At 30.6% G+C, this 14,452-nt stretch overlaps 2 protein-coding genes across 6 annotated transcripts; one reads left to right on the top strand and one right to left on the bottom strand.

The window, feature by feature from the left end:
• The first annotated feature begins 2,317 nt into the window (after window positions 1-2,317).
• Window positions 2,318-5,046, top strand: LOC145193575 (choline/ethanolamine transporter FLVCR1-like). Its single transcript, XM_080071048.2, has one exon. The coding sequence runs from the start codon at window positions 2,781-2,783 to the stop codon at window positions 4,119-4,121; it is 1,341 nt and encodes a 446-aa protein (XP_079927174.2). The 5' UTR covers window positions 2,318-2,780; the 3' UTR covers window positions 4,122-5,046.
• Window positions 5,000-14,445, bottom strand: LOC145185932 (extracellular calcium-sensing receptor-like). 5 transcript variants are annotated; one of them, XM_090077523.1, is made up of 3 exons: window positions 12,567-12,645; window positions 7,400-9,178; window positions 5,000-5,420 (listed from the first exon to the last, which is right to left on the bottom strand). In XM_090077523.1, the coding sequence occupies exons 2-3, from the start codon at window positions 9,171-9,173 to the stop codon at window positions 5,380-5,382; spliced, it is 1,815 nt and encodes a 604-aa protein (XP_089933649.1). In that variant the 5' UTR covers window positions 9,174-9,178; window positions 12,567-12,645; the 3' UTR covers window positions 5,000-5,379. The 5 variants fall into 5 exon arrangements, 4 of the variants coding, with proteins under 4 accessions (XP_089933649.1, XP_089933647.1, XP_089933646.1 ...); XR_016449542.1 differs by lacking the exon at window positions 7,400-9,178 and having other exon boundaries at window positions 5,285-5,420; XM_090077521.1 differs by lacking the exons at window positions 5,000-5,420; window positions 12,567-12,645 and adding an exon at window positions 14,277-14,445 and having other exon boundaries at window positions 5,999-9,178.
• Between the last annotated feature and the right edge of the window lie 7 nt (window positions 14,446-14,452).

Raw genomic sequence — 14,452 nt, 5'->3', positions numbered from 1 at the left:
ATGAAAAAAGCTGTCTTGTCGATGCCCATTAAAGAAGATTAAAGTCCCACATCATGGAAAGATGGAAGCAATCAAAATGCATTCATGAGAGATTCTTTGCCAATAACTCCAACTGGTTAGATGTAAATTTACAGTTAAAAAATTTCCCTGTTGCCGTGAATTGAATAAAAAAGTTTCCAAAAAATTCGGTGGTCCAGAAAAGAAATTTGAGCAATCATCCGCGTGTTCAAAAAGGAGAAAAACATCTCATTTAGGAGCAACAACGTCCGCACAGGAACTTTCTTTTGCAGCTCAAATGAAGCCAAGAGAAGTGGGTCAAGTAGCTTCATCAATTCTGATGAAACAGGCTCCTAAAACAACATCAACTAGATCCAGGACCATCCGGCAAGCAATTCACTCAACTCAAAAAGATGTTATGAAACCAACTACTACAACTAAAACAGAGGCTTTATCACTGTATTTAAAAAGTGACTTATCAAAATCATCATACCAACTTATTAGAAGAAATGCAAGAGAGCACAATGCTAATATCTATCCACCTTATATGAAGCTCCTTGAAGCAAAGAAAGAATGCTATCCTAAGAATATCACCTTTTCAGAAACCGGTGCTGAAATTGTCTGCAAGATCTATTGAATCACACAGCATCCAGGGTAATTGATTTTAATAGAGACATGATAAATTCACATCCATCGCTTCAACCTAATTTCAAAATGGGGTAATAAAGGTTTAGCAGGACAAGTAAAATATATACAAAGAGTTTATTCAGATGATGTCTCCTTTTTGTGACAGCAATTTATTCATTTACTCTTTGGTTCCCATTAGATTATATACTGTTAGCAAAATCAAAAATATAATTTGGCAAAATAAAGTTCCATCTTCTACACAATATTGCAGGCCAATCTCATTTAAATTTTCCAAAGAAATTCCAGTGTTGACCGAAAAAACTCATGTAACCATTTAACCGCAAATGGAAAAATTCCTTCCAATAGTTACAAAATTAGGACCAAAAATTTTTGGAATTAACCATCAAATATTGGTGAATTTCAATAATTTTTGGTCCGAACTGTGATTGATGACAAGATATTAAATTTCTCTCCGAAGCTTCAAGCAGTCAAAGGTGTCTGTCTTCAGAAAACTGCTCTTTGTTTAATAGTTAGGCATGAGAGTGATTTTCCCATTTGTTGAACAGTTTAAGAAATTTTGGCATTTTTTTTGTGTGTGTGTTTTCAAGAACTTACTAGCTAATAATTGTGATTTGATCGAAATAATACAAATGAATTTTAGTAAGAATTAACATTTCTGATTTTTGATCACTTTCTAGGCCGGACCACAGTGTAGGAAAGGGGAGTTGAGGCGGAGTACTTTTTGTCCGCAGTATTACCAGTTTCTTTATATTTCTGAATTGTTCTTCGTACACATGAACTGAATACAGGTTAGAGAGTTCAAACTACTATTAAGCAGTTAAGATGGAAACTTGTTATGAGTTAATTTCTTGGCTAATTGACTCTTTCCCATATTTTCTGGTAGATTTGCAGCAGAAATAACTAAGCGAACTTCTCTATAAAAAATATTTAAAAATTTACACCAAAAACTTTTTAAACAATTGGGGGGAAATAACGTAGTTGATTTGAATAAATATCTAGTTCGTTAAAATAACTAAAAATTTTTTCTCTAAATGTTTCTTTTATATATAAGAAGTTTGTTATTTCTTAAATTAGGACTTTCTTAAAGCATAGAACTTTGTTAGGTCACACCACGGTAGTTCTTACTTGATACTGTTTTCGCTCAAAGCAAAATCGGAATTGTATGATTTGAATCAAGTTTGAATATGGGTGAGCAGTTATCATTGCTTTTAATTTTTGATTTAACTAAGTTGCTTTCATAGCTGAGTGTTTTTTTACTTTTTTATTTTGTGTGTGTGATATTTTGTGATTTACTTATTAATTTTTACTTCATTTATCTAACGGGGAACTTTAGGTTGATTAAATTTTAATTTATGTTGTACATGAACATATATGGTGTCGTTTCCTTCCTGAATCATGGAGTAGAAGGGGGGGGGGGGGGGTAGGGTAGGAAATGGCCAAAAAGTCTAAATAATTTATAAGTTTTCCATGTCAAATAGGAGAGAGAGGAGGAGAGTGGTGAATCTGAAAGAGGAGATTTCAGTACTACTCAATCTTGTCAAATTTTTTTAAAAAGATTTTCCGTACAAACTATATTTTGTTCTCTTTTTTAGAATAAAAGGTTGCAATATTTTGTTTCATTTTATTATCTTTCATTTTACTATCTTTCATTTTGTATAAATTTTGTGTGGATTTTGTATAAATTTTGCGTGGATTATATACAACTTACTCGCTAAATATATGCGAGATCTTTTTTTATTAATTTCAAAATGCGTATACAATTTGAAAATGGAGGTTGTTAATGTGTGTCATCCAATAACGTCATTTGATTTAATGATAAGGATTTTCCGAAGGGGTCATTTTTTGAGGGTACATAATTTCATCTACCCATGAACATTTCAGTTTGATGAAATATTTCTCTTCATAATTAGCTGCATATGGAAGTCATCTTGAGTAAATAAAATAAGATATTACATATATGTATATAAAAGATAATAGCTATATGTCATGTAATTGGGAAATGTTATTCGGCTATATAATTTTTTTTTTGCTTCAAAAACAAGTTTCGCACAAATTTGTACTTTGATATAAATAAATGTATATGATCCGGTTTGCAATTATTTTTCCGGAAGTAAAGAAATTGATGTTCAAGTTTGATGGCTGAACATGAGGATATAGAAAAAACTCCTCTTCAGATTAAACTTTTCAAAAGAAGATGGATAATGTTATTTATTTTTGGCATAAACTCTTTGGGAAACGCATGTTTATTTTCTGCACTTCCTTCTATAAATAATTTGGTTTGTAAATATTACAATGTGTCTTCACCAACTATTGAATGGCTGGCAAATACATTTAGCTTAGTGGTCATTCTTTTATCACTGCCAAGTGCTTATGTGCTTCAAAAATTCGGACTACGTTTTTCGTTAATAGTCTGTTCTTCATTAAATGCTCTGGCAACATGCTTTCGTTTTGCTGCAGTTAATCAGAATGGATTTGCTTTTATTGTGGTAGGAAATTTCTTAGCAGCATTACCAATTGGTTTCATATTCCAAATACCTCCTCAATTGTCTGCAGTATGGTTTGGTGTCAAAGAAACAGGAATAGCTACTTGTATCAGTGTTACTTTCAATTCTTTAGGCATTGGGCTTGGTTTTATTCAAGCTACATACATGGTGAACACTTCACCAAATATTGCAGTTGTAGGAAATGGCTTACATAATATGCATCTTTCTCAAATGATTTTTATGCTTACTACTTTTATATTTACTTTACTAGTTTTTGAAAATGAACCAAAAGTACCACCTTCTAACTCAAGGTTGCATGTTAAAAACAATGATAATCAAACAATACATTTTCTCTTATCTCTAAAGCAACTTTTAAAAAATCGTAATTTTATTTTGTTAACTCAAACATACAGCGTGGTTTATGGAGTGCTTACATTTCTTTTAGTCAGTTTAAATCCCATGTTATCAAGTTTTATAGAAGATCGCATCATTGGTTGGATGGGTTTTATTCTATTAAACGGTGGATTCCTAATCACTTTAACTATGGGGAAAATTTTAGATCAATATAAATGTTATCATTTTTTATCTTCTCTAATCACATTTCTAATATTTGCTGCATGGGCTTTGTTCACAAACATTTTTATATTTGTAAAATCATTTACTTATTTGGTTGTATCTGTTTTTTTTCTTGGACTTTTTTATACACCATTTACAGCTCTGGGTTTCGAACAAGCTGCTGAAATGACATATCCAATATCTGAAGGAACATCAAGTTCTTTTCTTGTGATTTCTTCAAACTTATACAGCTTTATATTCATATTGGTGTTTGGAAACTTGATTGATTCTGGTCATACAAATCTTGTTTCCTGGATATGCCTTGGTCTTCTTCTAGCTGCTTTAATAATTAGCCTCTTTACAACCACAAAAAATCAACGAATGATTGAAGAAAATTCCACTATAGAAAAAAACTGCATATTAGTTCAGCAAGCATAGTTGTTTGATAATTGTCTTCTGTATGAGAATTGACCTGGTTATATCTACTTGGTCTGTGTATATGTGTGTAGATATGTTACACAAACTTAACTTTACTGGACATTTCTTTATTTCTACCAGATAGATTTAAAAAAAAAGATTTTATGAGATTCTTCTTGTTGTAAATATTTCCAGATATTTTATTTCATTGAAATAATAAATTGCATATTTTTTTCCTAAACATAATTTAAATTAGTTTTTTTAGTGCAAATTAGAAATTATCAAGTTAGGCAGAATTATGTTAGTATAAGTGAAATAACACGAAACAATTTTAATTTATTTGCTACATAACATATAATTTAATTTGTAATTTTATTTTGTAATTACATTTCATAGTAACCATAGAAATTTTAATTTAATTCTGTATTTTAAGTATTTTTGGAAGATTTTTATTAGCTTTTAAATAATTTTGGTAAAAGATTTTTTTAGGGAATTTTATGCAGTTATCTTAATACAACTTTGAAAACAACTGTATCAATTTCTACACACACACACACACACACACACACACACACACACACACACACACACACACACACACACACACACACACACACACACACACACACACACACACACACACACACTTTTTTCAAAGGATTTAGAAATATAACAAAACTTTATTTACATACTTTAGGATCAATGCCACATACTATTAGCTGAATAAGCTTCAGTTTGGGGTTTCAGCAAAAAATTTTGAATTGTAATTATCTACATTTTTCTTTTCTCTCTTTTTACAATAAATCCTTAATGAAAACAAAATCTTTTCGTGACAAAATCAAAAGCAAAAATATTTGTTTTTGGGGAATCAAAAAAAAAAAAAAAGAAAAAAATAATTATTTCTTTAATTTTGTTTTTACATTCTATATATCTTTTTAAACAAAAATTAAAAGGCAATTTACTTAGAAGATTGTATTTTCTACTTTTCCTTTAATCTGTTGATGCAATTTAAAAAAGTAGGACAGTTCCGAATTAATGCTTATGAAGGTCTGGTGCAATTTTAAAGTATTTGTCACCTCAGCTATCGCATCAACCAAATCGATTGTTTCTAAAAATTTGAATTCAATATCTTGGTTAAATTAACTGAACGGCTGTGGAGCGCTGTTGCTTAATGCATATTCTGTATTCTTTAAAGAGTATTGAGAAACAATCGATTTAAACAATTCTCGAAGTATCGCTTTCACTGAATTGACGACTTGATTGCGTTCTCTTTCTTTTTTCAATCTCTCTTTCGAAGGTTAACTTTCATACATCTTTTGCCTGATGAAACAAAATTTATCAATCAAAAAGTATTACAATTACGCTACTTTCCAAAGCCTAGGGAATAAAAAAAAATGTGTTTGTTGATGTTAAAGTATTCATTATAGAAGACCTAGTATAACATTTTAATAAAGTTCTTTTGCAGAACTGATATAATGAAAAAGTAAGAATAAAATTCACTTGGTTAGAATTAAAAAAAAAAAAAAAAAAGTACATATTCTCAATATTATTTCAAAGGGATCGCAGCAACGGAATTAAAATCCCCCACCCTAAACATTTTAACAAAGGTAATAAAAGTTATAAACAATAAACAATTGCGAGAGTTAAAATTTTTTCATGAAAAGTATTTTCCTTTTGCCAGTTTGACAACAGATCTCCCTCTGAACTGTCTGGATTCCATTTTGAAAAACACATTTTGCAATAATAGTTAAACCGATAAGATTTTTTAAAAAAATTTTTTGTATTTTGAGCAATTCTGTCAACTAGTTTTTTTAAAAAAACTTGTATGTAATATGAAACTCTAATGTAATACCAATCAATAAAAGTAGAGAAATATATAAAATTTCACCTTCTACAGAAAAACTGAGAGCTTATATTTAAAAATTTTCATATTTTTCCATAAAAATAACGTAAAAAAAAGAAGAAAAAACAAAAAACAAATGTGTGCGTAATTGGGAAAAACAACGGTCAACCACATTGTTGCATACATATTGCATTGTTGCATACATATTGCATTCAACAGTCAACCACATTGTTGCATAAAAATTATTCGACTACGGTTTACCAAAGTGGTGAAAGAGGTTTGAGAATGTCAATTACGTTATTCAAAAAATACATTCAATAAGTTTGAAGAATCGAAAAGCATGAAATATTTCTAAAGTATAAAAAAAAACAAAAAAAAACTACGACTTTTGTGTTACTTCAAACGATCCATAAGAACGAAACTGAAAAATATTCCCTGAAGTTTTGAAGTAAACCGTTAGTAATGCAAACGTTTTTTTTTTTTTTTTTCCTTTTTGCTGAAATAAGTTCAAAGAAATTTAATTTCACTACTGAAAGATCTCGCATTTTGTTATTTTTTATATATTACTTTTTATTTAGAATTAATTTTGTTGTATTGTATTGAAGTAGTCAATAAAATTTGTTTTAAACGGTTGTTCGTGGAACGGAGCGTCACACTTTTCTTCGGAAAAAAGTAAATGTAACAATTAGAAGCCATTACCCATATAAGTTAAAAGTAGGGTTTGTTTGCGATGTGACCTTTTTGAACACTAACAAAATTGCTGAGTAGACTTTTGGCACCGACAAACAAAATATAAAAATAAATCCGAAACAATTGGTAAGCATTAACACAACAAATGGTTGAAATTGTTCTGATACTTGCTTCACGGTAATTTCGTATGCGCACGTTACAACGCAAAGTGTTGTACCGAAAAAAAACAAATGTCTATGTTCACCAAAGTTCTCTGTTGAAAGGCGCTCAGGAAAAGTCAATATTGTTGCTAGTAAAAGCACGGCTGCTGGGAAGAAATGAGCTGAAATTTGAGCAATAGATCCATTAGTTATGCACGACTGAAGCACTTGATCTCCTAGATCGAGCTCTAGAACGTAACTTATTTTTTTGCTAAACCATAAAGCGTTTAAAGAAACTTGAATCATGATTATGATAAAAAAGATCAATAAAAGCAGTGCGTTTGTGAATTTCGTATTTTTGACTGACTTGGAGAGGAAATGATTAATTGATTTATTTTTTGCAATAATTACCATACCATGCAATACAATTAGAAGATTAAAGTAGGTATCTTGCAGCATGCAAACAACCTGTGAAGGGGTATAAAACTTCACAAAAACATACGCAAATGTCATTGTCTGAATGATGAAAGAAGCTAAAAAACTTAAGACGTTATCTTTTTGGAAGATAATAGCCTTCTTCCTGAGAATCAATGATAAAGCAAATATGAAAATAGAGAACAGCATACCGATTGTACAGAGAATGATGCATGTGATTCCGATTGGATGAGAGAATGAGACGTAAAATGTTTGAGTTGGAATACAACGTATATTGTCTTTAGTGTAGTATTTGTTAGGGCATAAAAAGCAGCTTTCTGCATTCGTAGAATTGCTAAATTTTGCAGTGGGGCACCTTTCGCAGGCCCAACAGCATACTTGTTTTCTAACAACTACTTCACCAGGTACGCAATCAGCATTACATTTTGAAACAGGAAGTATATTATTTAACCACTTCAACTGCGTTTCATTAATACTAAGAAACTGCGACTCTGTGTCCCAGCTTCCAACTTGTACGTACGTTGCTATAGATCCATTTAGTTGAATTTGGTCAATAAAGAACTGAGAATACTTTGGGTTGTGATTAGAATCAAACTCAAGCCAATCCCCAGAAGTACTTTTCAGGCTGATATTTCTCAAGGACATTGACACCTCTTCTACAGGTACGTCTAGTCGACATGGTGTCTTTTTGCATGCAACAGTATGGAGAGCCTGCACTAAAGCGTTGACAGCGTCTATTAAGAGATTCACTTGATTTAAATTTTCTTTATTTAAGTTTGAGATAATATCATCAATTGATATTAGACAAAATTCTTTTGTAAAAACTGACTGACCAATCAAAAACTTGTTATCTATTGATTTATTATTTGCGTTGCAATTGAATTTTATCTTAATCCACTCCTTCAACCATATATCGCAATTAAACTCACTACTGACGGTTTCGTTAATGAATGTTTTAAAACCTAGAATAGGATCGCCGTATTTGAGCGATATTGACAATAATGACTCCAATTGGTTTATTGGAACATTAGCAGTGAGAATTTCTGGATTCCATGCTTCACTCGTAAGCCACACTCGTTTCACATTCAACTTATGCGCTTCTTGTAACACATATTCGCCTATCCCTTTCGCGTAATTGAACATGACAACAACTTTAGCATTCTCAAAATCTTTTAACTTCATTACAACATCACGAGCAAGTTGTTGCATTTGTGATTTAGAGGTTAACAGAGGGATATAAACATCTTGTATTACACATAGACCTTCATCGCTTGTTAGTTTCTTTAATGTATTTAAAGATACTTTACCGTAGTCATCATCAGAACCAATGGCGAAAATATATTTCCAATTAAATCTTTTGAAAACTTCTACCATTATCTTTATTTGAACATCGTCTGATTGTATTGTACGAAAAAATGATTTGAAAAGATTGGGATTGGATAGTAAAGGTGAGGACGCCCCGTCACTAATTTGAGGTATGTTATGAAGACTTAACAAGCTTGCTAAATTGAAGTTAATGAAAGAGTACAAATCACTGACCACTGCTTTAAGCTTATTTTTTTCCTGAACACAGGTGCTTTGGTTAAAATAAACGCTGCACCCTTGTCGAAAGTTTTTCACAATCTCTATTCCATGGCTCATAACTTTTGGTAAACTTCTACAAGCGTCGTTAAAAATGTAACCAAGGGTGACGTTAGGTAAAATATTGCTATTTTTATTAACTTCATTAATTGCATATTTAACAGCAAGTACCCTCAGTAATCCTGTGTTGGAAACCTGACTGCAGTCTGTAGATTCTGTAATTGTAAATAGATTTTGAATAATAAAATCACCATTTTTCTGCGATTTGATATCGTATTGGTTATTTTTAAAAAGTATTGAAGAGGTATCTTCGTTGCAAATCTGATAGGCAATCGAGTTTGTAAATCCATAAGCATAGAAGACCACTGTACATAATAAGTACATTTTTCCTATAAAAAAAATATTTTTATCTTATGAAAACTTTTCATGACCATTTCAATTTTGCATTAATTCTGTTAAGCATATCATTAGTGCGTTGTAGCTTAATTTTATAAAAGCTTCATATCAAATTTAAAATATGATCACGGGAAAACAAAATATTGCTCAATAAAAGAAAACTTCCCTAGTTATCCCTATAAAGTTCTTTCGTACTTTTTTTCTCTCTCACTTTGATGTAAAACAAAATAAAACTATTCGCGCTGATAAATTCTGTTCCAAATTTATCATTCGTTAAGTTTGTGTTACGGTTACATGAATCATATGCATGTTATATAAATAGTTATATGAATGGTTGATTCATTTAACAAAATGAATGTGTGATGGAAAGGTTGAAAATAAGTAACGTTCAAAATCAATTATTAAAATCAGCTTCACGTTTAGGACAGCTAATTTCATTATCTATGTTGACGGGTTTTTTTTTTTATTGGAAAAGTTGTAAATCGCAAAATAACGATAAAAAGTTTTATCACCAAATGAAGCATAATACTCCGAGTCTTTAATAAGATCCTTAACTTTTTGTGAGTTAATTTTAGAGATTTCGTATCAAATGATTATTAGTTAAACAATTAGTTAAACAAGTATAAAACTCGGATATAAACCCATGCGTTCTTCATTAATTCTAATCTGCTGATTCAAAAACTGAAAGCAGAATATTCCTGTCACATCAGTGAAAACTTACAAAGATTCCAAAAAAATAAAAAATAACGCCAATCGATTACTGTTTAATCATCAGTCCGATGTAACATGTAAATTAAAAATAAAAGAAGGTACCAAATACAGGTATAATGTCAGCTAGACATTAACAGTCCTTATCTAGAAAATTGAAGTGGTTTAAGCTTTTAAAAAGCCAAATGAAATCTTCCATGGTTGGATTGAATTGATCTTGGTTTCTGGTTTCTATGGATGAGATACCTTGGTAGAATCTTTTCCCTTATTTGTTACTTACACTTAGGTTGGGGGGAGGGGCGGGAGTCACGATGTAGGCATAGAAAGTGTATCTTGAATGACATTCTGCAACCAATTCTTCCTAAAACTCCAATCATTTGTTCAATCATACCAACTTATTGATTAGATCGATGATTCTTAAGAAAATTTATAATGACAGAAACAAAAATCAACAACTACAGTTCTTTAAGATTCTGGCGAAAGTTACTATCGCGCAATACTTTGCGTATTTGAGGACCAATCAAAACAACTACTTTGAGTTTTGCGTCCGTCAAATTTACTCCAAATTTCTCCCTAAGTCTTTGAAAAGTTTTCCCCTCTAGACTCAAAGCTTTTACAAAATCCTTCATTAATCCCAGTTTAATGTGAAGAGGCGGTAGAGATATTTAGTGGGTTCTCAAGGGATTGATGTTGTAAATTGTGCTTGCCCACGACAAATTCAGATTGAGGAGGTCTTTCCTTTAATGAATGGGGAGATTTGTAATCACAACTGTCCAACCGGCATAAGAAACACATGTATATAGCGTAACCCATTTGCATTCCAAAAAGATATGCAACTACTTTAAAATCTCCACTAACTTTTCAAGCTTGTTCGCTGCAATTTATTACTTTAAGTATTTCTATCATAGATTCATACATCGCCTTTACTTCTATGACGTAAGCAACTGGAATAGATGGCTTTGTATTGCCATCATGAAGCAAGACGGCTCTATGAGATCTCTTATTAGAAAGTATAAAGAATCTCAAATCATTTTTTAGATACTCAAAAGCTCATTAACCAAGCCGTTAACATCTGTCCAGAAAAAAATATTAACTTCCTTGGCATAAAATGTGAACAGTATTGCATGTCTATTTCTAAAAAGATTCAAACAGGTTCAGGACAGCAGAAGATTCCATTGCTTAAGGCTGGATCTTAAAGCATCTGCCTTTTTTGGATAGTTGAAGATCTCTTACAAGGTCATTAATATCGGTCTGGGTTTAAAAATGTGGCTTAACCTTGTCTAACTCTTCTTTATCAGAAGCATCATCTTATTTTTCAACATCACACTGGGCTACATTTGTACTGTCTTCTTTTGTGGTGTTTAGATAACTTGATGGAATGGCGACAGAATTCTCAGCGTCATGCAAGTCTGGCCTGAGATTTGATAGTCTGGATACATTATAACTGATTTCTCAGCGTCATACAAGTCTGGCCTGAGATTTGATAGTCTGGATACATTATAACTGATTTCTCAGCGTCATACAAGTCTGGCCTGAGATTTGATAGACTGGATACATTATAACTGGTTTGTTCTTCTAGGTAAACCCTGCTATGTTGGTCATGAAGAAGTTAAAAATGGACACATGATTGATTGGCTCATGCCACACAGTGCTATATAGAAAGGCATTGAACTTTTCTTTTCAAGTAGCTATTGTGTTAGCCCAGAATAACATATTGTGCGGCAATTTTGAGGGGCCTAAATTTTTTCCTGGTTGCTTAGTTTGATGTCAAGGTAACTTCGATATGCAGTTTTCAGTTTCTTAGCTAAGCTCTTTATTTGATCTTTAGTGATTTAGTGAATTTTCCACAAATGTAATAAAAGTTGTCCAGATGATTAACGCAAGCATGACTCGTTCCTTTCACTGTGATTGATTTTAAAAAAATCATATTTAATTTTTTTAGTAATCTGAGAGAAAAAATACAGCATTACATGCAGATTAACAAGCAATTTTATATAAAAAAACAAAAAACAAACACAACTACATACATATTAACAAGCAATCTCATGAGAAAAACTGTACGTGATAGAATAATTCTGTTTTTTGGATTTGTAATCTGCTCCACAAGCTTTGCTTACATCAGCAAAATAAAATTTCATAGGGAAAACTCTCCAAATTTACAGATATAAAAAAAACCATCTAGTGAACTAGAAAAAGCTTGTACAACAGTACAAAACAAATCTAGTGAACTAAAAAAAGTTTGTACCAACAGTACATGATAATTCTTATGTAAGATCAAATGAGTGAAAAAATAATCTTTTTAGTGTTTTTTTTTTGAGTTTATTTTTATATAAAGTTATTTACAGGAAGAAATGAAAGCAGATATTAAGCTTAGTAAACTTCAGTTTTTAGGTGTAATGTGGCAGAAGGAAGACATTTCAAGTTTGATCAACCCAGGGTACCATGAAGCGTTTTTATAAACTGGTTTACTTAAATCTTTTCGATCATTATTCCACACAAGATGAACGTTAAACTTTTACTCCCGGGGTTCATCAAAATCACTTTTACATGAAAACACCGATAAAATTGAAAAGACAAAACTATAAACTTTAAAATACCAAATTACCAAAGGTAATGTTAATGTAAAATAAATATGGGATATTGATAAAAAAAGATAAGTAAAAAATTCTTTACCAATTAATTCCTAAACGATTTGATTAGCACCACTTAGCACTTGAAAGATGCGCAATTGTAAAAAGTTTACAAATAAAATGCTTTTTGTTATCTGATGGAATTTCTATTACTGCAATTACTACACTATTCATTATTGAAAGGATTATTATCTTTTATTATCCTTCGCTGAAACGATTAACGTTTTTTCGTTCAATCATTTTTTATATTGTTGGTATATATAGGAAAATAAAAATAACCGCAATTAGTTGCCTACACACATATCATTTATACTAATTCAAATGATATGTGTATCATGTAATTTAGTTCAAATAATGTGTGTATCATGTAATTTAGTTTAAATGATGTGTGTGTGTGTATCATTTAATTTAATTCAAATGATGTGTGATATCTAGATTTGGTATAAGAAACCGTTTTTTTGAAAAAAATTCTGTTTTTCATGCATTTCATACACCAATTGTGTCCTAAACGCAACTTGTGTGATTTCTTACATGGTATGTATTTATAGTATCTTCAATAAATAAATTAAATAATCTAAAATAGTTTCAACTATCATTTATTTGATAGCCTTTCAGCTATCTGGAGGGTCGGAAAAGAATCTAAAAGAGTGAGTGCATAAGAGTTTGTGTGAATCTGATTTACAAAATGATCTGGTTTATAAAGAAGTAAAGATTTTCCCAAAACTTAGCAAATAAATTTTAAGATAATTAAAATAATTTTACACAAATATTTTTATTAAGAAAACACTTCAAAAAACTTGAGAAAAATCTTTTTTTTTTAAACAAAAAGTGTGCAGTAACACGTCACAAATTAAGACAACATTAAGATTTAGAAATATGTGTTTATAAGTTTTCATTTTAAAAAACGATAAAGATTTTGTAAAACAAGTTTTTCACTAGGCAAATGAATGGCGTGACCATATATAAAGTGGACAATTGGTCCTGCAGAACATGGTAAGTAAGATATTTTAGTGATTTTTTGATCCCATTTTTTTTAACTAAAACAATTATAACGATTGGTAAGATACGATTATTTATTCCCAATCGAAAAGTTGGTAACAAATAATCGTATTTTAACCAATCGTTATATTTTTCTTTTAGTTAACTGCTGTTTAAATTGATTAGTTAAATTAAGTACTTAGCTTAATTGCAGACCCTGATGTTACTCTGATGAGTACATTAAGGTCTAAATGTTGTGTTTAAGTAGAGAATCGTCTAAAATTTTAAATTTTAAGTTTGAAATAAACTGAGCCTCTTTACAATTCCTGACTTCAACGTTAACAAATATATAAGCAAACGTAAAATGTAAAAAATGTGAACTTTTTTTCAATTAAAGAGAACCGAATATTAACTCTAAAAACGTTTTTTTTCTTAGTTACACTTGGTTACGCTCACATTGTTCGTAACCAAGAAAAAGTTGAATTGTATTTTAATAATTTTTTAAATGAATCATTAAGACAAGTTAAAAAGTTCTGAAGAACAGCCACAATCGTCTTTAAAAGAAAAATACCTTTCATAGTGCTGAGTAAATACTACGAGTTAAAGTATAAAATATCAGTTTAAACTGATTGAGTGTTTGCCCAAATTTCTCGAGAACATATGATTATAAATATTATAAGATATTGACTCGTTTATTCATAATTAATGTTTATATATAATATAGTATTTAAGGTAGCAAAAAATTTTTACAGAAAATATTAACATATAAGTATACTTGTGTGTGCAGACGTAACATGGTATCCTCGAAGTCTTTTTTTCCTTTTTATTTCTTACTTAGAGTAGAGAATCGTTTTTACTTCAACAACTATTGTAATAGTTTGTAGAAAGTTTTATCCCATTCATCATATAAGTTGCTGTTTATATCATTTTTACCAGATATTTGTGTTTTAA

The sequence above is a fragment of the Hydra viridissima genome, unplaced genomic scaffold, assembly GCF_058129835.1.
Source record: "Hydra viridissima isolate aposymbiotic clone 2 unplaced genomic scaffold, HvirCarnegie_v1 scaffold_2, whole genome shotgun sequence".
NCBI lineage: Eukaryota > Metazoa > Cnidaria > Hydrozoa > Anthoathecata > Hydridae > Hydra > Hydra viridissima.
This window is presented reverse-complemented; position numbering and strand designations above follow the sequence as displayed.